A 22,657-nucleotide genomic window follows, 5' to 3' on the forward strand; every position below is an offset into this window, starting at 1 on the left:
ACCGCCCTTTCCCGCCGAAGTCCGAGAGGACCCGGAGGCGCCAGCGTTCTCCGCCTGGCGCCCGCCAGCCCGATGGTTGGGCCCGGAAGCCACGCCCCCTCAGTCGCTCTCCCTGCGCTCGGTCCTCCGCGAGCCCCCAAGTCCAGCTCTCTTCCCCCCACCCCGCTCATCAGGGCTTCCTCTCACCGCCTTCCTATCTGGCCCACATCTAGGCGATCCCCGACTCCCTTCTTCATGGCGTCCCTTCTGTGCTGTGGGCCCAAGCTGGCCGCCTGCGGCATCGTCCTCAGCGCCTGGGGAGTGATCATGTTGGTGAGGGGACTGCCCGGCGACAACCGGAGAGGAGAGGGCCTGAGGGGCCCGGGTGTTGGAGGGCTGGAAGGCTAGGAGACACCAGGCGTTTGAAAGCAGCAGACAGGCCGGAGGGGGTGGTTGATTAGCCGCTGGAGAACGAGACAGAACTGAATTGAGAAATGGGGAATTGGAAGGGAGAGGGGGAGCTGAAGCTTGGAATGGGCCCCGGGGCTGGTTAATTTGGAGTACCCTCAAGGTAGGAGGAAGAAGAGCTACGTTCTTGAGAGATCCTTGAGCTGAATGGAGGGCAGTGGGGAAAGGGAGAGCTTGTTCCCGAAATGGATAGCTGGGCCTTGTTTCCCGAGGACTCTACCCGACCCACTTCAGGAAAAAGTAATATGGAGAAGTGCCGATTCCCTTTGACCCCCTCCTCCCTGTCCCGTGATAATGACGCCTCCGGAGAGGATGATAATCTGGTTCCTGGTTGCTCATTATTCCTAACCCTTGCCCCAGCCAAGTCTTCTCTATGTCACCATTCATGCCCTGTTCCAGGTGACTGGAGTCCAAATCTGGCAACAGCCATCCCTAATCCCAGCTCATTCTGGTAATTCCCATACCCAGATGTTGTGGCAACATTCGAAGTGGGAGGAGTTCAGGCAATGACCAGGTCAGGTGCCTGAGTTCAACAACCTACCCTTTCCCTTTTTGCAGATAATGCTCGGAATCTTTTTCAATGTCCATTCCGCTGTGCTAATTGAAGACGTTCCCTTAACGGAGAAAGATTTTGAGTAAGTGGAGAGGCGGGGGAAGTGGTCAGAATCATGGGCGGGGAATTGCAGGAGGCTGGATGCTTGGGGCCCAGAGACTAGGGAACTGGCTGCTCTGTTTAGCGCATAGGAGCAGTCTTGGGAGTCAGACCTCAGCGGCCATCCTAAACCCACCGCTTTAGGTGTGGCTTCTTTAGGTATTTTCCTTGATTTCTCTGTGCCTCCTCCACCTATGCAAAGTGTATGCTATAGCAGAACTCACCCCATAGGGTTATGAAGATTAAGATAATACACGTAAAAGCGTTTAGAATGGTTACCCGGCACATAGTAAGTGCTCTGTAAATGTTGGCTGCTGTTAATAATGTTTCCGATATTTCTCTGCCTAATCCCCACCCCTAGGAATGGCCCCCAGAACATATACAACCTTTACGAGCAAGTCAGCTACAACTGTTTCATCGCCGCGGGCCTTTACCTCCTCCTCGGAGGCTTCTCTTTCTGCCAAGTTCGGCTCAATAAGCGCAAGGAATACATGGTGCGCTAGGGCACCGTCGCGTTCCCCCTCTCCAGCCCCCTCCTCTATTTAAAGACTCTCCCCACCCAGTCACACCCGCCCCACCCCCAGTCTGGCGCCCTCTGCGGACTGGGTTTCCCTGGCGATAGACTGAATCCCTTGTTCTTCAACCTCTGGCGCCCGGCTCCAGTGGAGGGAGGTCGGGGCTGGCCGTTCCCTGTCCCTCCGGCCCCCTCGCCTTGTCTCGTTACACAATAAAGAGAAACTGCTCTCTTAAGCCTCGTGTGTGTGCATGGGTTGCGGGGCAGGCATCCGGGCTGGAGCTCGGACTCCAAATAGGGAGTCCCGACCCCTCGACGGAAGTGGAGTGAAACCGGGCCGGAAGCGAGGCGGTGTCTTCCACTCTCCTTCCCGCGCGCCGAGGCGGTGAGGCGGTGAGCGGCCGAGGTGGAGCCAATCAGCTGCGGGAAGGGGCGGGACTTCCTGCGCGGGGGCTGGAGCCGTTCGATCGCCCTGCTCTCCGTGGTCCCGGCTCCGAGGTAGCGGCGGCGGCAACGTCTCCGTGAGGAGGCGCGCGGGGCCATGACGTCAGCGTCTACAAAGGTTCGACCTCCCTCGCGGACAGCGCTCCCTGGCGGCCACGGGAGGGCGGGGCCCCCAAGTTGGCTCCCGGCTCTTCCATCCCGGGCGAGGGGCGGGCGGGAGTCCAGCCTGGGGTGGGGCTAGGGGCTCCGGGCGGTCCGGTGCGGCACTGTGCGCCGGCCCCCCGTAATGCTGCCCCGCCCCCCAGGTCGGAGAGATCTTCTCCGCGGCGGGCGCCGCCTTCACGAAGCTCGGGGAGCTGACCATGCAGCTGCATCCCGTGGCCGACTCTTCTCCCGCGGGGTACGTGAGCCCGGGCTGGGAGATGGACGCTGAGAGCGGACGCTGGGTCTCGATCACAGACACCGACACTCTCTAGGGCAGGGACAGATGTTAGTTTCCCTTTGTGCCTGGCACAGCGCAGAGTAGGTGTTAATAAATGATTGTTGAATGAATGAATGACAGATAAACCACAGACCGAGGCTCATAATCCGGACTCATTTCACAGCCCTGCCCTGCTGCGAACTGGTAGACCATAGACCGCCACCACTACCCACACCACACCACCCCCCAAATCATGTGGAATTCTGTCAGACTGCAGCAGACTGTGTTTAGAGGCTCTGTCTGTAAGACCCCCACTTGTTGGATGGGTTTCAGTGGGCTGTTTACATAAGCAGCTGTTTCACGTTGATGGGGGAGAAGTTTTCTTCTAAGGTGGCGGTTGTTTCAATATCGTGTGGTTGGGGGTCCGCAGGGTTCCCACGGCGCCTTAAGAATTTTCTTTTTTGCTTTTGTTTTTGTTTTTTTAAGGAGGACCTCTTTATGCAAGGGGCCCCAGGCATCGCGGGGAGGAGGCTGGTTGCTGTGGAATGCGTAGCCTGTGGGCTGGCTCCACACCCCTCTTCCTCCCACTTTCGCTATTCCCTTCTCCCCTTCTGACAGTGCCAAGTGGACGGAGACGGAGATAGAGATGCTGAGGGCTGCTGTGAAGCGATTTGGGGACGATCTTAATCACATCAGCTGTGTCATCAAGGAACGGACAGTGTGAGGGAGGGTTGGCTGGCAGAGAAAGGGCGGGTGGGCAGCTTTCTTCCTCCATACCCATTGTTCCATCTTCCTCAAACTCCCTTCCAGCTCAACATCTTTCCTACTTTGTTGCTAGTTTTGTTAGCAACAAAGTCCCTGGAGAACTGAAAGAATAAAAGAATTGTCACAATTGGTCAGAAGTCACTAAAATGCTGTGGTAATCAGGACCTTACAAGAATTTGATTTTAGGTTTCCAGAGACACCCAATAATTGAATTTGGTAATAGGAAGTCCCTGGTTATTTATACAGATCTTTTGAGGCTCTACTGTGGTGTTTCCAGGGATATTATGATTCTGAGCTAGTGGATCAGGATCTATTAATAAGTCTCAATCTCCCGGTAGGTCACCCAGGCTTACCTGGTAGCCTTCCACATTCATACATCTCTCCCAGAAGAGAAGTAGAAGACGGGCCTTTCCCACTCTCAGTTGGACTCCACTCTTCAGGCTCCATTTGCCCTAAGTGACTGCAAGGCTTCAGGAAAACGAGGACCCTAGCAAAGAGTCGGGGCCCTCACCTGGATTCTTATGAAGGGGCTCCCCAGTGTTCTTTCAGAGTTGCCCATTGCCCCTGTCCTCCCCTCCCTGCTTCCCTTAGCCTCTCTGATGACTCCCTTCCTAGCTTGCTCTCTCTTCTCTTCAGGGCTCAGATAAAGGCCACTGTGAAACGCAAGGTATATGAAGACTCCGGCATCCCCCTTCCAGCTGATTCACCCAAGAAAGGGCCCAAGAAGGTGGCATCTGGTGTCTTGTCGCCTCCTCCAGCTGCCCCTCCACCAAGCAGCTCCAGTGCCCCTGAGGCCGGCGGTCCCCCCATAAAGAAACAGAAGGCTGGTAAGGGCTGTGGAGTTGCTGCCTGGGGATTAAAGGTCCCATCTGAGGTTCAGTGAGAGAGTTGGGCTTGGGTCAAAGGACAGATCTCTTTTCCTCTCCCAGTGAAGGTTCCCAGAGGGTGGCTGGGGTAGGGGAGGGAGGGAGGGAGGGAGAGCGGGAGAGCTTGAAACTTGGGGAAGTGGGCGGGTTGGGGGGGACCATCAGGGAACCTAGAACCTAGGTTGTGCCCCTCTCCCAGATGTGACACTCAGTGCTCTGAACGACTCGGACGCCAACAGTGACCTGGTGGATATCGAAGGGCTAGGAGAAACTCCTCCAGCCAAGAAACTCAACTTCGACCAGGGTAGGAGTCCTCCTCCTCCCACAACGGCTGAAGGGGTGGGGGAGGGTCTCAGCAGGATCCCCCTCCCAGGGGCTGTGGAAGAGAAGGTTCCCTCCTGTGCATGCAGGGGATTGGGTCTGCAAAGAGCTGGTGCTCTAGGGAGGTGGGAGTCATACTTGGGGCTCGCCCCATCTCGGCCCATTTTACTTCCTGTTCCAGACAGCCTGACCCTGGATTCTGGCCTTCTCTTGACCTCCGCTGATCCTCCTCTGCTCTCTTGCTGAGCCTTCCACCTCTCACCCCTCTCACTGTTCACCCTGGACCTGTGGACCGGTTGGGACTCTGAGCAAGGCCTGCATGAGAGAGGGTGGAAAGGCTGCCGGGTGGCCCACCTTGCTGTTGCTGTATGAGCATCTTCCTTCAACCCCTATGACCCCCAACTGATGGACATTTTTATACGGAAAACAGTAAAGATCTCCCTCTCAGCTTGGTGCCTTCAGCCTGACATTACTGGAGTGCAAGGGACACCTCCCTCTCTCCTTAGACCCCGGGGCTCAGCCCCTCCTCAGCGGCTCTCACCACCCTGCCTGGAGCAGCACAGCCAATATTGGCAGGCTTTCTTCCCAGTGCCAATATTTCTGTGCTGCTAGAGCCAGGGGAGCTGGGTGTGGGCAACAAAGGCTCCACTTTGCTCTCTGAAGGCAGCACTTACTCCGGGGTCTCTGGCAGGCAGTACTCCTGAGACTACCCTGGGGATTTCAGAAGGGCAGCTTCCAGTGATTTCACACCTCCATTTCCACCCTCATCCCCCACCCCCGCCACCTCACCAGAAGGCCCCAGATGTTTTTCGTGTCGCTTCTCCAGGGTGGCCTCCCCGGCCAGGCCTCAGCGGTGCCTCCCCCACCCTCGCTCTAACACCACAGTGTGGTTTGGACGTGGCCACAGTGCCGTACAAACCACAGTGTGCTGCTGGGGCGGGAGCAGGACTGAGGTGGGTTGAGAAGAAGGGAGCACGAGGCAGTGCTGTGAAGACCCCTACCACCAAGGGTGGGAAGGCTTAAAAGGCAAACATGGCCCCAAGAAGCGTTGGGGAAAACAAGAAACCAGAGCTAGAAGCTGAGCAGGCAACTGGAGGGAGAGGGGCCTAAGGGGTGAGCTCGCAGTGTAATAAGACTGGAACCATCTTCCTTGTAGGAACTCTGCTCAGGGGATCCCTAGGGTGGGGTCAGAGGCAGAGGAAGCAGGGAATGACTGGGGGGGACCAACAGACTGCCTCTCGACTCAGCAAGGGCAGGGACCCAAGGCTTCCTGTGTCCGTTCCTCCCCTCCCTGGGTCAGAACCCAAGAGAAAGCAAGGAGAGACAGAAGGCCAAGGACAGCAGGGTTGGGAGTTGGCAGTCCAGAGGTGGTGGGGCCGGAACATGGTCGGGAGAGGGGGGCCGGAAGTCGCCCTGGGCCCTGGGCCTGCCACAAGATGGAGGCCAAAGGCAGGAAATGGAGGCCAGGGGGAAAGGGGAGCAGCAGGGCACAGGAAGAGGGCCATCTGGACCTGGGGGCCAGGTAGTCCACCCCCAGCACCGTCCCCACTCCCCCTGGACCCCCCGGACCCAAGTCCCACCCCCCGCAACAAACCCCCCAGCCCCTTCACCAGGCCCAGGAAGGCAGGCCCACCCCAGAAAGCCACGTTTAAGCTGAGACAAACATGCCTCTCCCCACCCCCACCCTAGGCCTTCCCTCAGCCTTTTTCTCCTGTCCAGGACTTGATTTTTAAAAAACACCCACCAGAAAGCAAAATCCAAGGGCCAAGACCCCTTCCGCAAATCACAATAATATCCCCTAAAACCCAAAAGTTATCCTCCTACCTCCCATCCCACCCTTTACCACCCCCACCTTCCGACACACCCCCCAAAACTCTTAGCAATCAAAAAGATCTAAGATGGTGGTGTAAGCAGAGTTTTCAGGCCCCGGGGGATGCCGGACCCCCTCGGTCGAGACCCCTATCTGTCCAGCATCAAATCCTGCCAAGGCCTTCTGCTCCTCACGCCACCCCCCGTACCCCCCAAACCGAACAGCTGCCCCCAACTCCCATCCTCGGCAGAGCCTTTGTGGGGATGAAACAGAAATCAAACACTATACTAACGGCTGGGGATGTTGGGGGGCCCTCTGGCCTGTCTTTGGTTTCCATCTGGGGGACTCCAGTTTCGGGGTGTAAGAGAAAGCCTCTCCAATCATCCCCCCAGTTTTAAGGCTGACAAAGCCCGACCCCACCCCAGCACGCACCTCCAAACCTCCCCCCCAACCGCCACGTCTCTCCTGAAAACAGGGGACACTTTCCTCCCCACTTACCTCAGCTACTCTCCCCTGAGATCCTGGTCCCCTATTTTGAAGGGAACAAAATTTGGGGTGCATCCCTCACATTTGGGGTGCAGGAGAAAGGAGCCGCCCCAGTCGCATCGCTGGCCTCCTTCCTCTCGGCTGGCTCAGGGAGTGGGGAGTGCCCTAGGGAGGGGGGACCCCCACAAGAGAGCACATGAGGGGGCTCCTCCACTCCCAGTCAGAATTGGGGACACCCCCCCCCCAAACCCGTCCCAGCCCATCCGTCTCCAACTCGGCGGGAGAGGCAGCTGCAATGCCCCAGTCAGATTCCCCCAACACTACATTCCTCACCCCATCTAGAGGGGTCCCGGGGGCCCCAAAAAATCCCAAAAAAATCTAGGATGTTGGCTGGACGGTTCTGGACTAGCTCCCCAAATTTGGGGTCCTCAGATCCCCCCGTTTTTTCAGGAAAATTCCGTCTTTCACCTGCCTCCCGCCAGCCCTGCTCTGTCCCGATGCCAATTTTGGAAGTCACTCCCTCCTTCCTCCTCCCCGTCTCTCCAGGCCCCCCCCCACCCCCCCGCTCGGGGGCTAGGGTCCAGGACACCTGGCTTCCAGGCCGGGGGAGGGGGGCACTCCTCGAAGGGCTAGGGGCCAGGAGGTCAAGCTCATAGCCCCAGTCTTAGGGAAGCAGGAAAGCCCGATCCTCCCTTCCCCTCCCCCCTGGCTGGTCTCCGTGGTGGTTTAGGAAAGCCTGGAGGATTGGAATCTGCCATTGCTGTTGCACAGGCAGTTTTTTTCCTTGGGTTGGGGGGGTGGGCGGTGGGAGGGAGAGAGGGGAGGAGAGCCAAAGAGAGCAGGGACCGGGGTGTGCAGAGCTGGCCTGGATTACCCCCCCAGCCCCTGCTGCCGTGGGGAACCCCCCCCATCTCACCCACACTCCCAGTCCTCTGTCTGCTTTCTGTTTGGGGCTCTTATCCTAGAAAATCAGGGTACAAGATTCCCCTCCTTGTACCTCACTACCACCTCTCCTTGCACAGTTCCAACAGACTGCCCTAGTCAGGGGTGTCCACTTTACCACAACACACTCCATTTCCCCCCATCTGCCCCCAAACCAAGGTATGTGCCCTTAAGAAATTGGGGTTCAGAGTTTGAAACCACCTTTTCTCCCTCAGATCTATCCAGGCCACATAGAAATAAGGGGAGATACACTCCCTTTCCGAATTTCGTCCTTCAAATCCTGGGAATATTTGGAGGTTCACTAAAGAAAGAGACTTCTAGAATCTGGGGTGAGCGGGAGCTATAAGCAAAGGACATCCCAAAGCAGCATCATGCTCCAAATTAAGTGAACCCTAAAATCAATCTCACCTCACGATCCATCACTCAGTTACACCAAATGCACCCAAAGAGTGGCAAAACACCCCAAAATAAGGACACCCCAAAACTTTAGTCTCCTACCCTGGGCCCTCATCTTGTTTCTCCCCCTGGAAAAAGCCTCCTGGCTCTCAGTGCATACACAGAAATATCCCCCTCCTCAAAGTAAGTTTGCACAACATTCAAATATAAAGCTTTGCTCCCCGGCAAGGACCCACAACCACAGAAGGCCTTCAAACTTGCTCCCAGGTTCCTATTACGTTCCACCTCAAGCTAATAAAAACCCCAAATTGAATTTCATGTCCCCCCAAATATAATCTGAACCTCAAAACTTATCTGGCACCCCAAAACAGACTGCACCCCAAAACCAGCACAATTACTCCACTTGAAATCAGATTGTCCACATACACTGATGACTATGAATCCCCAAAACAAAATCCTCATCCACCTCTGAAAAACACCTAGCAGGTTCCCCTGATATTTCAAGATGACAAGCTCCAAATTGTGGGTGTCAGAACCCCTAGAACTAACTAACGTAGCTTCAAAATCAGCTCCATACCTCAGACTTACTACTGGCCCTCAACCCTGAATGCAGGCTTCAGGGCCCAGAACAAACTAACTCAACACCCCATAGTAAACATGTACCCCACAATTGACAAATTGACCAGACAACACAAAAGTAACTCCATCCTGATACCAAAGGGAGCCCCCAGTCTAACTCCCACCTCCAACTGGGCAGAGACCAAAGCAACCCTCATTTGCAAAAGCCACCTCACCACCGTGAATCCCCAGTGGTTCCCCATTCCCAGTTTCTCAGCAGTTCTTTCCTGCACCCAAATAAAGACACCCTCACATCTGAAGGGGAGGGCCCCAGGCCTCGATATGCAGCTCCACAGAAAATGGTCAGTCATTACTGGGCAACGGTAGACTCTCCTGAGCCCAGATGCAAGTCCCGCTTTGCAGCTGAACTCAGCTCTTGCCCCACTTCTCCAAATGAACCTTGCCCCACCAACTCTCCCCAAACAAAATACGAGGGTGTGACCCGTGCTTATCTTCCAGATCAGGGACTTAAATTGGGGTTATCAGCCCCTCCTGCCCTCTCTCCCTTCTTTTACCCTGAGACCCTCCCTGTTTCCCCTCTGTCTGTTCACTGCACCCAACTTTCATATTAATGTTCACTAAAAAGTCACCTCTAAAGACGGATAATAGTATCTAGCTTAAAAGAATAGAAACCCTGGGCTCCCAGGACTCAGATCCCGCTCCTTGTCCCACTCATTTCCCTTGTTCCCAAAGCCCGCGGATTTCTCACCCCAGATAGGAAACCCATCCTCGGAGGAAAGTCCCCTCTGTCGCCTAACTCTCCCTCCCTCCGCCCAACCCTAGTCCCCTGGACAAAATAAACCAGGGCAAAGAGGGGGAGAACGAAGGTTTCAGCCGCTCAGACCTAATCGATCCTGCGCCCCCGTTTGAGTGGACCCCCAGCCGGGTGGAGAAGACGGGCGAGGCGAGGCTAGTGCTCGTCCGCCCCCTCGTGGAAGGAGCCAAACATTGCCGAGCTTTGCCTACTTGCCGCGCTGGACCCCGGCGTCCCGCCAGCCTCCAAGCGTAGCCGACGGGCGGATGCCCGAGGCCCTAAAGATCTGGGACTGGGGGAGGGCGAAAGGACTTTGGGCGGGAGTCTGTCTCGCTGGATCCCTAAAAGGATTCAAAAGAGAGTCGGGAGCGAAAGACCGGACCCTAGGTCTCCTGAGCGTCGTCTCTCGGCCCCCACCAGGGGCTTTCCCCACCTCCTCGAGGGGAAGCAGCTGGCGGAGCCGTCCGGTCGCAGGACAATGGAAGGAAACGAACTAGAAATCATATCCGCCCCCTCCCTACCGCGCCCGGCCAGAGCCCCTCTTTTGCAGGCCCCGCTAGAGGAGCCTGTTGAATGACCACACCCTCCCTCTGTCTGAGACCCCACGGGAGCCCACTATCACCTCCCCAAACCTAGTTCCTATTTGGGCTCCCCTTTATCTCCCTTAATACCGTACACTGGAAGGGGGAGTTTTGCTGTATTCACTCTCCTGTAACAGGTTCCTTCCTAAAGCCAACACACCAATTGTCGCTGTCCCAGGCCCCCCGACGACCCAGGTCACCCATATTTCCAATCTCAATATCCCCAACCTCCGCCCCAATTCCAATGTCCCATCAGTTCCACTTTCAGTGGCCCAAGACCCCTTACGTTACGACCACCTAGTGTTTCTGAGGTCCCGCCCTGGAGCCGGAGACCCCGCCCCGGGTTCGCCATCTGGAGAGCGAGGGAGGAAGGAAGGATACAGACCCAGGCGTTCACCCCACCTCCACCCCCGCCCCCGACATCCCGGCCAGATAAAGGAGCCGAGGCCAAGAGGGGAGAGAGACCCCGCCCCCCTTGAGAAGAAAGCTGAAGCCCCTGCAGGACGGGGGTAAGAACCAGAGACTGAGGGAGCCAGACTCCTGGGTCCCCCTAAGAGGGTTGGGGCTTGTTGATGGTAAGAAGACAGAGGCCCAGAAATTGAGCTAAACTAGGGATCCGGGACTAGAGAATGGACTTTCGTGATTCGGGGAAGGGAGCTTCGATTGGGATTTGGAGGGGTGTGGACCACGGGTCATCTGGGGTCTCCAGGCAGGATCGGACTCCTGAGACCAGGCGCGCGGTGGGGCAGAGGGGAAATGGGGGTGCTGGAAGGGCACTGGGAGTCTAAGTAAGGGCGCTGCGGGCCGGATTCCTCACACTTGCCATCGACGCCGCGGTGTGGGAACCTTCAACTCGCTCCAAGCGCTGTGGAATCTAGAGGAGGAAAGCGAGCGATGCTGTGGTTGAGGGTAGAAAGAACAAGATGAATTAAGTGAGGCTGCGTGAGCCGGGGCCGGGGGCTTGGCTCTAGCTGCACCTCAGCAGGAAGAGGCAAACTGCGGAAGGGCAGGCGTCTTAGGACGGCCTGGATCCCTGAGCCCTCTCCTTGGCACCCGCAGGCCTGCGTCGCCATGGGCTCCACCGCTGCCCCGGAGGGAACGCTGGGCTACGTCCGCGAGTTCACTCGCCACTCCTCCGACGTGCTCGGCAACCTGAATGAGCTGCGCCTGCGCGGGATCCTCACTGACGTCACGCTGCTGGTTGGCGGGCAACCCCTTCGAGCTCACAAGGCAGTTCTTATCGCCTGCAGGTTCGAGGGGTGGCTCAGGGGTGGGGTGGGACCAAATGGAAAAGGGGCGGAGCCCGAAGGTCTTTGGGAGGGAACCCGAAGCCAAACCTTCCAGAAGCAGGAGGCGGGGCGTCCGCGAATTGGGGGCGGGGTGAGAGTGGGGGAGGCGGGGCTTTGTACAGGGGCGCGTGTCTCCCTCGGTTCCCCAGCCCCTAACATGACCTATCTTTCCTCTCTCCAGTGGCTTCTTCTATTCAATTTTCCGAGGCCGTGCAGGAGTGGGGGTAGACGTGCTCTCCCTGCCCGGGGGCCCCGAAGCCGGAGGCTTCGCTCCTCTTCTGGACTTCATGTACACTTCACGCCTACGCCTCTCTCCGGCCACTGCACCAGCCGTCCTTGCGGCCGCCACCTACTTGCAGATGGAACACGTGGTCCAGGCATGCCACCGCTTCATCCAGGCCAGGTGAGGGAGCCCCAACTCGGTGTTCCTCATGGGTGAAGTGGCATCCTAGGTGTCAAGGGCAAAGGCCAAGATTAGGAAATAGCACTAATGTCCATCGCACTTTTCTCAGCTATGAACCTCTGGGCATCTCCCTGCGGCCCCTGGAGGCAGAACCCCCCACGCCCCCAACGGCCCCTCCGCCAGGCAGTCCCAGGCGCTCCGAAGGGCACCCAGACCCACCTACTGAGTCTCGCAGCTGCAGTCAAGGGCCCCCCAGTCCAGGCAGCCCAGACCCCAAGGCCTGCAACTGGAAAAAGTACAAGTTCATCGTGCTAAACTCTCAGGCCTCCCAAGCAGGGAGCCTGGCAGGGGAGAGGAGTTCTGGTCAACTTTGCTCCCAGGCCCGGCTCCCCAGTGGAGATGAGGCTTCCAGCAGCAGCAGCAGTGAAGAAGGACCCATTTCCGGTCCACAGAGCAGGTACAGAAACTGGAACCCCCCGCAATTTGTAGAGGCAGCTTCAGCTCAGAGGCACAGCCATTGGGCCTGGGTGGTCAGGAACAGGGAGTGAAGGAGTGGGCTTCAGGGACACCAGCTCACCTTAGGGAGTTGGCCAGAGGTCAGGCTTACTCTGTAGGGTGGGACTTGGGCAGTGAAATTGGACATGGCACATTGGTCCATAGTGGCTCACCTCCAGAGGGTAGGCCTATGGCAACAAGTCTTCCAGGGGAGAACCCCACCACCGCCGCCGCCATATAATCTCTCCTAACCCTTGTCTCTGGGCCTTGACATCTGCCTAGGCTCTCTCCAACTGCTGCCACTGTACAGTTCAAATGTGGGGCTCCAGTCAATACCCCCCATCTCCTCACACCCCGGGCTCCAGAGACCACTGGGTCACACTCTGGGCGGGCTCATCCACCACCAGGTAAGAGCCCCTCCTTTTACCCCCTTCTTGGATTTTCTCCCATGGCTGCTCAAGGCCAGTTTAAAGGCCCAGTCCATTTCCTGCTGATTAGACTCACCTAGGGAGCTTTTAAAAATCCCATTGCCCAGGTCACACCCCATAGATCAGAAAGTCTGCAAGTGGGAGCCTGGCATCAGTACTTTTTAAAGCTTCCAGTGAACAGCACTGTTTGGGAACTTCTGGCCTATTTCCATCCAGGCCTGAGTGGTCAGCCCAGGGCTTGGCAAGGCCTCTCTGGCAAGCTGTCATCCAGAGTGGTGCAAGAGAGGAGAGAGAAACAGAAACTTCCACCCACGAGTAGGGGCCTCCACCTACCACCACCACTATTGGAGTGATTAGCAGAGTACTCTGGAATCAGACAGACATGGAGTCAGATCTTGGCTTGTCCTCTCAATAACCATGTGACCCCAAGCAAGTCAAATGAGCTCCAGAAGCCTTAACAGTAAATTGGGAAAAAGAAAACCCGCTACCGTGTGGTTTGAGGATTCACTGGTATTGTCATTACCCACCACCCTTCCCAGGAAGTGAATTTTTCAGCTGCCAGAGCTGTGAGGCTGTGGCTGGGTGCTCATCGGGGCTGGACCCCTTGGCTCCTGGGGATGAGGATAAGCCCTACAAGTGTCAGCTCTGCCGGTCTGCCTTCCGCTATAAGGGCAACCTGGCCAGCCACCGCACGGTGCACACAGGTAGGGGAGGAGCGGGGAGAGGGCCCTGGCCTTGGTGCCCACAGCCGTCCCCTGGTAGAGTCCCTGACCTCCCTTCCTCCCTGCCTCCAGGGGAAAAGCCCTACCACTGCTCCGTCTGCGGAGCCCGCTTTAACCGGCCGGCTAACCTAAAAACGCATAGCCGCATCCATTCTGGAGAGAAGCCCTACAAGTGTGAGACGTGCGGCTCGCGCTTTGTACAGGTACGGCGCCCGTTTCAGAGACGGCTCGCAGGCAAATTTCCGAGAGGGCGAGGTGGGCCGAATGGGGAGGGTTCTGTCCCTCCCATTGGCGCTGTCTGAGGTCCCCTCCTCTCCCAGGTAGCGCATCTGCGCGCGCACGTGCTGATCCACACCGGGGAGAAGCCCTATCCTTGCCCCACCTGCGGGACTCGCTTCCGCCACCTACAGACCCTCAAGAGCCACGTTCGCATCCACACGGGAGAGAAGCCTTACCACGTGAGTACCCGACCTGGCTTGACCCAAAGCCTTGGAATTACCTTCCGTTTACCGAGGGGCGGAGCTCTGAAAGGAGCCGGCCCAGCGGTTCTAGACCTCTTCGAGGTGGGCGGTGTCCTTGTGAGTAAGGGGCGGGGGCCGAGGGTAGGGGTGGCAGGTATAGAAGTTAGGCTCCTGGACGGGGCGCTACCCTCCTGGAGAGGAGCTGACGGATGGAGAAAGCTTTGCTGAAGAGGGCGGGGCGTAGCTCCTAGGCCTTCCCCTGAGGATTTGGGAGCATGTAGGGACTAAAGAGCTTCTCTAAGATAGAGTGCTGGGCGGTTCTCCTTTGCTCAACACCTAAGAGGTGGTCGTGGTTGGGGAGGGACCTGACTCAGCTGTCCTCCGACAGTGCGACCCCTGCAGTCTGCATTTCCGGCACAAGAGTCAACTTCGGCTGCATCTGCGCCAGAAACACGGAGCTGCTACCAACACCAAAGTGCACTACCACATTCTGGGGGGGCCCTAGCTGAGCGCCTGCCCAGGCCCCACTCCCTTCCTGGAAGACAGGAAAGCTGCGGCTCACGCCTGGGTTCGCTGTCAGGCTTGGGCATAGGGGTGTGCAAGGCCCCTCGATGTCAGCGACTTGCCACCACCTTAATTTCTCACTGGGGAGAGCAGGGGTGGCAGATCCCAGCTTGATCTGCCTTTGTTTTGCTGGTCAAAACCTCTTCCCCACGATCACAATTGTTTCTGAGGAGAGAACGAGCTAGGAGCTGGAGGAGGGGAGAGACTGGAGGCCTGGTTTCCACCTGCAGCCCCCATCTCATCCGGTTTATCTGTAAATATAATTTATTGAGGCCTTTGGGTGGCACCAGGGCCTTCATTCTATTGCATTTCCCATGTCCCTCTTCCACAAGTGTGATCAAAAGTGACCTGAAACACAGAATGTGAGGTCATGGCTCTGCCGGCAGAGATTAGCACTTGGCTGCCCCCTTTGGCGTGAGTGTTTTGTATTATTATTGTCATAACTTTTATATTTAGAGTTGTTCTTTTCCTATTTGCTTGTTGGTTTGTTTCAAATGGAGAAAGGGGTTCTCTGTGTCCTACCCCTCCAATTCTAGGTCTGGAAACGTAATTTGTTCTAGGGCAGCTCTGGGAACATGTGGGTTTATGGAATTGGGTCAGGAACCCTCTCTGGTATTCTGAATGTTGTAGGTTTTCTAGCAGGCCAGCACTGGATTAGACTTTTTCTGTTCTTCAAGGGTTACAGGAACCTATGGTGAGCCTGAAGTGGAGGTAATAAGTACCTCCTAGAGGCAGTGGGTGTGGGGCCTTTGTCAGTCTTGGAACTGGGGTGATGATTACAGAGGCTTTCTCTTATGTTCCTAACTGTCCCATTCGTCTGATCACCTAGGTCTGGCTCCACTGTGTCTGTTTGATAGAACTCACCCAGGAGCTTGAGTTGGGCCCACAATCCTCCCACTAGGGCCCGTTCTTAGCACTGAGTTGATCCCTCCATGCAGGAGAGATCTGAAATTCCTCACCAGAGATGATGCAATCTTTTCTGATTCTGCCCAGTCTCTAAGAATGTTATGACCTAGGGGAGAATTATGAAACCCTTTATCTTGACTAAACAGTAAAGAGTATGACTCATCCTTTACTGCAGAGGTGTCTGGGTTTGAATGTTCCTTGGGGTTCTACCTGAGATGAACCTCTTCTTCCTTTAGTAGGTTTTCGGACATCTTCTGGCAAGTGTCCAGATTCCAGAAACTTCTTTGCCTCTAGAAGTCACAGCTGCTTGGTAACTTTCTTACCTTAGAAAAGCTGGGTCTGTGACCTGGTCTTCCTGTCACTGCATTCCTGTCCGGAACCAGTGAAAGCACTAGAACCTTCCACAGGGAGAGAAAAGGGGTTGAGTTCCACTATGGATTTTTTGTAGTTTGGGATTATGATCGGAATTACTGTTGGGATTAGAGATTTAGAAGATTTAAAAGACTGACTGATGGACCCTCTAGTTGACCAAGTATCCAGGTAGGATTAAGAGGTTGGTTGAGGGGCAAAGTCTCTGGTGTAGGCCAAGTAGGTAGAAGGTTAGGAATGGGTTGCTTCCTAACTGTGGGGAATGTCTGGAATGTTAGATGATACTCTGAAGCCTGGATTTACAGTCCTGCCCCTGTTGCCCTGGGGGATTAGGGACATGGGGTGGAAGGTAAAAAGCACTTTGAATTTGCAGGGTGGAGGTTCCTCAAGACAGGTCAGTACTAGTGGCTGTCACTTGGGGACTGGTGAGAGAGCTACTCTTCTCCCTCTTTGCCTCTTACTCCCCACTGCAGAATTGAAGGAGGTAGGGAAAGCAGAGGAGAGAGCTGAGAAGGAACCATGATTTTTTTTTTTTTACCAGATTGGATGGGCAGGTGGAGAGTGCCAAGGGGTGGAGATGTTAGATCTTGCAAGATCAGAATCATGGAATAAAGAAGCCTCTCTGTGCTGCCTGTTGTGTCCTGGGTTCTTGCCTGTGGGGATCTGGGGACTGAGGGTTCTGAAGCTGGGGAAAGAGGGTATCCTATCCTTCCTGGATACCATCTTGGATTCTGTGCCCATCCCACTGTCCCATCCCACCAGACATTTTAAGTGGCCCTTGTTCTCCCTTTCCCTGCCCTTGCCTTCCGGATCATTGTGTAGGAACCAGTGACTTCATGAAGTTTCTCCGGAGCCACCTGCATCCTACTGCTCTGAAGTCACTTCCTGCCTGAGGTGTGGAGGCAGCAGGGAGAAACCAGGAAGCCACTAATAATACCAACATGTTGGGGGATGCATCTGTGCAGGGGAACTTAATGCCTGGACACCCTCTACCACCACCACCACCACAGAAAATGGATAGAACTTGGGTGCCATAAGGATAATAGGAGCTGGAGGTGGCAGTGAGAAGGCTGTGTGGTTAGAGCCAGCGTGCCAGCTCTACCCCTCCCCCAGCAGTGGTGTCTTGGAATCCATCCAGTGCCTAGTACACACTTCTCTCCCACCCTTTCCCCTGTCCTGTGTGTGTCATGGGTGCACAGCCTTGTTCTACCCAGAGGTTAAGGGGTCACTAATTCTGATAAGTGGACTTAAATTTTGGACTTAAATTCCTTTTGGACTTAAATTCCTCATCCATGAAATAAGTCCATTAGCATGGAAGGAATAAGTTCCTTCCAACGTTTACAATTTGTGGTGGTGCTTCTTAATCTTTTAAAACCCATGACCTGGGTTAGATTTTTTTTTTTAAGCACAAAACAAAGAAACTAAACTAAAACCTTCCTTCCCCTCCCACTGCAGCTTATCCCCTGTTTAAAATAAGACCAGCTTAAAATAAAATAAGACCAGCTAATATTACTTAACTCCTACTACACGTCAGGCCCTAAACTAAACATTTTAGTGTATAGATTTTCTAATTCAACTCCCCCGACAACCCTAAAAGTAGGTACTATTATTAGCCCCAGTTTACAAGTGGGGAAACCAGCTGAGAGGTTCAATGTCTTGGCCAAGTTAAGAAGTGATGAAACCAGGATTGGAACTGTGATTTGATTCTAAAGACTGCGCTCTTAACCACTCTGTTATACAGCTACACCAATTTTACATCTTTGGTACAGTCCCCACCAGCCAAAGTTCTAACTCCACTTAAAAAAAAAAAAAAAGCTTCTTGGGTATGATTACTTTTATTTCCCACGTATAAAATTATACGGCTCAATATGCTTTTTTAAATTACACAGCCTCCCTCCCCACCCCAGCCCCACTTGTCTGGGTATGACCCCTTGAGTTCAAATTTCAAGGTCAGTGTCCTAAGGATCTTGAAGCCAAGTCATTAGTGCTCTATAAGGCTGGAGGAACTGGGTACTGGTTGGGTAGGAGGGGCTGATTGCGCCAGTGGTCATGGCTTGTCTCTAGTCTATCCCATCATGAGATCAAAAGCTGTGATTAGGAAGTGGTTGTTACTAGAGGTCAGAGGAAAATGTTCCAGCCCCACTGAAGACGAGGGCTGGTGGGGCTCTGAGTGAGCTCAGAGTTGCACTTCCTCTCCCCAGTTATTTTTGGTCTCTGTGACCCGTAGGTTTCCTGTTAGTGGGAACAGAAGGGACAGGAACGAGTTCCCAATACAGAAATCAACGCCAAGAGTCCAAGAGCCCAGTCTCCTCTCTCTTTCCTTGGCCTTTGAACCCACTCAGGAATCCAGGCATCTAGATTCTAGTGGCCTCAGGCGCTTGGCCAGGTATTTTATCTTATCTCATAATCCCTCCGCACCACCCACCCCACCCCCGCCCCGCTTTTCAGCTCCCGGGCCCCTCATCAAGCAAGTATGTGTTTTCCTCTCCTGAACCAGTTTACCAACTACTAACGCCCACGGACTCCTTACATGCGCATCTCCGTGCTGAAATCTGGTCGAATTGGCCCGCTAGTTGGACAGGAGACCGAAGCTACCTCCTGGTTGGTTCCTGGGTCACCTAGGGCCCGTCTATTTAGCCTGCTAAAGTCCCCTCCTCACGCCTGCGCCCCACTCACTGCCCCAGAACAGGTTCTAAAGCCCGCCCTGCCCTTATGGCTCCGCCCCCTTCTGAGGAGTCCCGCGTTCTCATTGGTGAGCTACAGACAGGGATGTTGGCCGGGCTGGCCAGGTGCAGACACTTCCAGTGATAAGATAGATAATCCACCCTGAGACCTCAGGGATGGGGCCCAAACTCAGTGCTGCCCCCTGGCTCCTAGACCGAAAGTCAGCCCTCTCCTCCGTCTGTCCCGCCCAGGCCTCGACTCTCCACTCACGGCCGGCGGAGCCACGCCCCCCGGCGCTGAGCGCAGGGCCAAGCGCCCGCCTGGTCTCCCTACCTATATCGCCCCCGCTAGGGGAAGGGCGCAGGCGCCTCACGCAGCCTCTCTGCAGCTTTCAAGCCCTCGTTGGTACTTTCCTCTCTACCATCCTCTGCTCCCTGCTCGGCTGCGAGTGGTCCGGCTGGGTGGGTGGGCAGAGGTGGAACGTCCTGAGCCCTGCTCCGGAAGGGGCTTAAGGCGGCAGTCCTGTTACCTCCCAGATGGCACTTAGGGCCGAGCCCCCCGACGGGGGCTGGGGGTGGATGGTGGTGCTCTCAGCGTTCTTCCAGTCGGCGCTGGTGTTCGGAGTGCTCCGCTCCTTCGGCGTCTTCTTTGTGGAGTTTGTGGCTGCGTTTGAGGAGCCGGCAGCGCGAGTCTCCTGGATCGCCTCCATAGGAATCGCGGTGCAGCAGTTCGGGAGTGAGTGCTGCGCCTGGGTCCAGAGTCCTGTGACCCTCGACCCTCGGAAGGGAGAGGAGATGCGGGGACGGTAAAGGAGATGGTGGGGGTGGGGTCAGTGCTGGAGAAGGACGCCTGTGATCTTCTCTCAGAACACTTCCTCTTCTCCAGGCCCAGTGGGCAGTGCGCTGAGCACCAAGTTCGGGCCCAGGCCTGTGGTGATGGCTGGGGGCATCTTGGCTGCGTTGGGGATGCTGCTCGCCGCCTTTGCTACCTCCTTAACCCACCTGTACCTGAGTATTGGGCTGCTTTCAGGTGAGACCCTGGGCAAGGGCGGGTCAAAAGCCTGAGTCTTTTTGGCCTCTGGACTTTTACCTTCTTCCTGCTCCTTCCAAAAGGCTTAGGGAGACGCTGAGAGAAAGTTTTGGCTAGCACCTGTGCCCAGAAGGCAATTTTGTTTTTAATTACATCGGTTTATTTATGGCTGCGTTGGGTCTACGTTGCTGCGCGTGGGCTTTCTCTAGTTGCATCGAGTGGGGGCTACTCTTCGTTGCGGTGCGACGGGCTTCTCTTGGCGGTGACTTCTCTTGTTGCGGAGCACAGGCTCTAGGCGCGCGGGCTTCAGTATTTGTGGCATGTGGGATTTATAGTTGTGGCTCGCGGGCTGTAGAGCGCAGGCTCAGTAGTTGGGGTGCACAGGCTCAGTTGCTCCGTGGCCCTTGCTCCTTCCCAGACCAGAGCTCGAACCCGTGTCCCCTGCATTGGCAGGCGGATTCTTAACCACTGCACCACCAGCAAACTCCCCCAGAAGGGAATTCTTAAGAGAGGTGACTAAAATGATAAACAGGTTAGGGGAAATCAGGAAATTCAAAGACACAAGCCCAGGGCTAGTGGGACTGGAGTGTAAAAGGAAGAATTACTGTAAAATTGTGTCAGATGTGAAAGCTGTGAAATAGATATCATTATCCTATTTACAGATGAGGAAAGGCTTTAAGCTTATGCAACTTGGCAAGTGAAGTTCACACAGCCAGAAATGGTAGAGCCCAGGTCTAACTCCAGAGTTCTATGGTAGTTAACTTTGCAAACATTCCAGAGTCCCATAAAGTATATTACCCCCATTTTGCAGATGAGATTGAGGCTAGGAGATTAAGTAAATAGACAAGGTCATACAGCTAGCAAGTATCAAGCTAGGATTGTAATTTACACCTGTGCTACCTTCTGCTGCTGGGCAGTGTTGGGATGATTGTGTGCCCTGAGCTCCTTATGGGTCCCTCAACCCCCATTTCTTCCTTTTTGACAGGATCTGGCTGGGCCTTGACCTTCACTCCCACCCTGGCCTGCCTGTCCCGTTACTTCTCTCGTCGGCGATCCCTGGCCACTGGGCTAGCACTGACGGGCGTGGGCCTCTCCTCCTTTGCTTTTGCTCCACTCTTCCAATGGCTGCTCAGCCAGTACGCCTGGCGGGGGGCCCTGCTGCTGGTGTCTGCCCTCTCCCTCCACTTGGTGGCCTGTGGTGCTCTTCTCCGCCCACTCTCCCTGGCCGAGGACCCTGTCGTGGGTGGCCCTGGGGCCCAACTTGCCAACCTTCTCCATCATGGCCCCTTCCTCCGTTACACCGTTGCCCTCACCCTGATCAACACTGGCTACTTCATTCCCTACGTGCACCTGGTGGCCCATCTTCGGGACCTAGATTGGGACCCACTGCCTGCTGCCTTCCTGCTCTCAGTGGCGGCTATTTCTGACCCTGTGGGGCGTGTGGCTTCTGGGTGGCTAGGGGATGCAGTCCCAGGGCCTGTGGCAAGACTCCTGATGCTCTGGACCACCCTGACTGGGGTGATACTGGCCCTGTACCCTGCGGCTCAGGCTCCCACAGCCCTGGTGGCTCTGACTGTGGCCTATGGCTTCACATCAGGGGCCCTGACCCCAGTGGCCTTCTCCGTGCTGCCTGAACTGGTGGGAACTGGAAAGATATACTGTGGCCTGGGACTGGTGCAGATGGTAGAAAGCATCGGGGGGCTGCTGGGGGCTCCTCTATCAGGTAAGGGGACTGGGATTTCCAGGTGGGTGCGGGCTGCCACGTCATACCATTCAGGGAGGGAATTGACATTATAGTTATGTGAATACTGCCCTCTGGTATGGTACATACACAGCCTGCATGGTCAACCACAGCAGCCCTGAAATGGGTCCAAAGTGGCAGGGTACCTACAGTTGGGGTTTTCAGAGGACCTGGTCAGACCTGGCCAGACATAACATGCCAGTGTCTGCCTTTTCCCTTGGCCCACTGGGCCCCAGGCCAGGGGTCTGAGCCATCTGGTCAAAGTTCTCCAGGCTCCTGATGCCAGAACCTTCAGACCCTTAACATTTTCCTAACTATTAACTGAAGGCATGGAAGAGAAGGCCACAGCTACTGGAAAGAAAGGCACAAGTGTGCCTGACTCCATCCGGATCCCCAAATCCCCACTGGCTGGTTCAGAGATCCTTTCTGAAAGCAGGAAGGTGGTTGAAATGGCCTTTTGAGGCCCCTGGGAAGCCTGAGTTCTCGAGCTCATCCAGTCCTACCTTGAGAGTTCTAATTCTCCAAGATGATGGGTTAAGGATTATTTTCTTCCCTCCACCCCAAAATGTGTCTGAGTCCCAGGAAACAGATCACCCATGTGTATTCTTTTTCTCTCTTGAATCTAGGCTACCTCCGGGATGTGACAGGCACCTACACAGCTTCTTTTGTGGTGGCTGGGGCCTTCCTTCTTGCAGGGAGTGGAGTTCTCATCACTCTGCCCCACTTCTTCTGCTTGTCAGCTCCTACCTCCAAGCCCCAGGACCCTGTAACAGAGGCACTGGATACCAAAGTCCCCCTGCCCAGGGAGGGGCTGGGAGAGGACTGAACTCCAGGAAGGGGGAGTCAGACCCAGAAACCCAGGGGTTGTTGGCTCCAGGTCTTCTGCCCCATCTTAGCACCCACAGAACCACAGTGCCTTAAGCATCGTTATCTGCCTCCTCCCCCCCCAGAGCAGGCCTGGGGCTCCTGCGATGTGTGTGCCAACCCTTTGTATTTTGTCTTATCTCTTCTTTGCTCGCACAACCTTTTCTGAAGGATCCAGGAGTTCAGCCTGCTCCACTGAGCTGTGAATCGACTGTGGAAACTCAAAGGCCAAGAGACTTATCATGTTTTACATGTGATCTCTGGTGTTGCCTCCCACATTTCTTCCCTGAAGACAGATCTTTGGGAAAGAGGGATGCCCCTTTGAGATAAAACTGAATAAGAAAACCGGACAATAATCAGAACCTCAAAAAGAATTGGGGCCCATATGCCTGGGTTGGCTGAATGGGGTCACGCTGGGGACTGGAGGGGAGGTATCCAGGAGCTCTGGTGACCCAGAGCATTTAACCCTGGACTCTGCTCTCTGGATCACAGTTCCGCCTACTTGCCCACTGACCTCCCTCTTTCCCCCTATCCCCTGTAACTTAGGAAAGAAATTAAGAAAATGGTGAGGGACATGCGGGGGGTGCTAGCTGGGGAGGGGGAGATAAAGCTAAGAGAGCTGAAGTCTGGGTCTGGGATTCTTATGTTTTCATCAGGCCAGTAGAAGGAGACTGAAATGCAGGAGAGAGTTATCTGGGAAATGAG

General features: G+C 55.4%; 4 protein-coding genes and 1 long non-coding RNA gene across 12 annotated transcripts; 4 read left to right on the plus strand and 1 right to left on the minus strand.

Moving 5' to 3' along the window:
- The first annotated feature begins 107 nt into the window (after nt 1-107).
- On the plus strand, nt 108-1,849 carry RNASEK (ribonuclease K). The gene is made up of 3 exons (XM_027130245.1): nt 108-312; nt 1,006-1,082; nt 1,461-1,849. The coding sequence occupies exons 1-3, from the start codon at nt 235-237 to the stop codon at nt 1,600-1,602; spliced, it is 297 nt and encodes a 98-aa protein (XP_026986046.1). The 5' UTR covers nt 108-234; the 3' UTR covers nt 1,603-1,849.
- On the plus strand, nt 154-4,879 carry BACC1 (BPTF associated chromatin complex component 1). 4 transcript variants are annotated; one of them, XM_027130252.1, is made up of 8 exons: nt 154-308; nt 1,006-1,082; nt 1,461-2,175; nt 2,363-2,457; nt 3,097-3,198; nt 3,880-4,070; nt 4,309-4,413; nt 4,616-4,878. In XM_027130252.1, the coding sequence occupies exons 3-8, from the start codon at nt 2,155-2,157 to the stop codon at nt 4,618-4,620; spliced, it is 519 nt and encodes a 172-aa protein (XP_026986053.1). In that variant the 5' UTR covers nt 154-308; nt 1,006-1,082; nt 1,461-2,154; the 3' UTR covers nt 4,621-4,878. The 4 variants fall into 4 exon arrangements, with proteins under 4 accessions (XP_026986053.1, XP_026986052.1, XP_026986054.1 ...); XM_027130251.1 differs by lacking the exons at nt 154-308; nt 1,006-1,082 and having other exon boundaries at nt 1,963-2,175; nt 4,612-4,879; XM_027130253.1 differs by lacking the exons at nt 154-308; nt 1,006-1,082; nt 3,097-3,198 and having other exon boundaries at nt 1,963-2,175; nt 4,612-4,879.
- Nucleotides 3,193-7,160, minus strand: LOC113632730 (uncharacterized). The gene is made up of 3 exons (XR_003437935.1): nt 6,739-7,160; nt 3,597-3,730; nt 3,193-3,344 (listed from the first exon to the last, which is right to left on the minus strand). It is a non-coding gene; the product is annotated as an uncharacterized LOC113632730 (long non-coding RNA).
- Nucleotides 7,161-11,008: 3,848 nt separating this feature from the next.
- BCL6B (BCL6B transcription repressor) lies at nt 11,009-16,286 on the plus strand. Of its 4 annotated transcripts, XM_027130202.1 has the most exons (8): nt 11,009-11,267; nt 11,488-11,709; nt 11,819-12,166; nt 12,487-12,611; nt 13,172-13,336; nt 13,427-13,557; nt 13,675-13,812; nt 14,204-16,286. In XM_027130202.1, exons 1-8 carry the CDS (start codon nt 11,089-11,091, stop codon nt 14,318-14,320), a joined length of 1,425 nt encoding a protein of 474 aa, XP_026986003.1. In that variant the 5' UTR covers nt 11,009-11,088; the 3' UTR covers nt 14,321-16,286. The 4 variants fall into 4 exon arrangements, with proteins under 4 accessions (XP_026986003.1, XP_026986002.1, XP_026986004.1 ...); XM_027130201.1 differs by having other exon boundaries at nt 13,172-13,557; XM_027130203.1 differs by lacking the exon at nt 13,172-13,336.
- Nucleotides 16,287-18,671: 2,385 nt separating this feature from the next.
- Nucleotides 18,672-22,572, plus strand: SLC16A13 (solute carrier family 16 member 13). Of its 2 annotated transcripts, XM_027130226.1 has the most exons (4): nt 18,672-19,053; nt 19,204-19,347; nt 20,333-21,070; nt 21,715-22,572. In XM_027130226.1, the coding sequence occupies exons 1-4, from the start codon at nt 18,855-18,857 to the stop codon at nt 21,912-21,914; spliced, it is 1,281 nt and encodes a 426-aa protein (XP_026986027.1). In that variant the 5' UTR covers nt 18,672-18,854; the 3' UTR covers nt 21,915-22,572. The 2 variants fall into 2 exon arrangements, with proteins under 2 accessions (XP_026986027.1, XP_026986028.1); XM_027130227.1 differs by lacking the exon at nt 19,204-19,347 and having other exon boundaries at nt 21,715-22,326.
- The last annotated feature ends 85 nt before the right edge of the window (nt 22,573-22,657 follow it).

This window comes from Aethalodelphis obliquidens, unplaced genomic scaffold (assembly GCF_003676395.1).
Source record: "Aethalodelphis obliquidens isolate GAN/ISIS:26980383/991018 unplaced genomic scaffold, ASM367639v1 scaffold38, whole genome shotgun sequence".
NCBI lineage: Eukaryota > Metazoa > Chordata > Mammalia > Artiodactyla > Delphinidae > Aethalodelphis > Aethalodelphis obliquidens.

Bases quoted from the DNA above. Each gene is read 5' to 3' on its own strand.
- RNASEK (XM_027130245.1), top strand. From the start codon at position 235: ATGGCGTCCCTTCTGTGCTGTGGGCCCAAGCTGGCCGCCTGCGGCATC. The intron at 313-1,005 runs GTGAGGGGACTG...CCCTTTTTGCAG, and splicing joins CCTGGGGAGTGATCATGTTG to ATAATGCTCGGAATCTTTTT. The intron at 1,083-1,460 runs GTAAGTGGAGAG...CCCCACCCCTAG, and splicing joins TTAACGGAGAAAGATTTTGA to GAATGGCCCCCAGAACATAT.
- BACC1 (XM_027130251.1), top strand. From the start codon at position 2,155: ATGACGTCAGCGTCTACAAAG. The intron at 4,071-4,308 runs GTAAGGGCTGTG...CCCCTCTCCCAG, and splicing joins CATAAAGAAACAGAAGGCTG to ATGTGACACTCAGTGCTCTG. The intron at 4,414-4,611 runs GTAGGAGTCCTC...TTCCTGTTCCAG, and splicing joins GAAACTCAACTTCGACCAGG to ACAGCCTGACCCTGGATTCT.
- BCL6B (XM_027130201.1), top strand. From the start codon at position 11,089: ATGGGCTCCACCGCTGCCCCGGAGGGAACGCTGGGCTACGTCCGCGAG. The intron at 11,268-11,487 runs GTTCGAGGGGTG...TCCTCTCTCCAG, and splicing joins GCAGTTCTTATCGCCTGCAG to TGGCTTCTTCTATTCAATTT. The intron at 12,612-13,171 runs GTAAGAGCCCCT...CACCCTTCCCAG, and splicing joins GCGGGCTCATCCACCACCAG to GAAGTGAATTTTTCAGCTGC.
- SLC16A13 (XM_027130226.1), top strand. From the start codon at position 18,855: ATGGCACTTAGGGCCGAGCCCCCCGACGGGGGCTGGGGGTGGATGGTG. The intron at 19,054-19,203 runs GTGAGTGCTGCG...CCTCTTCTCCAG, and splicing joins CGCGGTGCAGCAGTTCGGGA to GCCCAGTGGGCAGTGCGCTG. The intron at 21,071-21,714 runs GTAAGGGGACTG...TCTTGAATCTAG, and splicing joins GCTGGGGGCTCCTCTATCAG to GCTACCTCCGGGATGTGACA.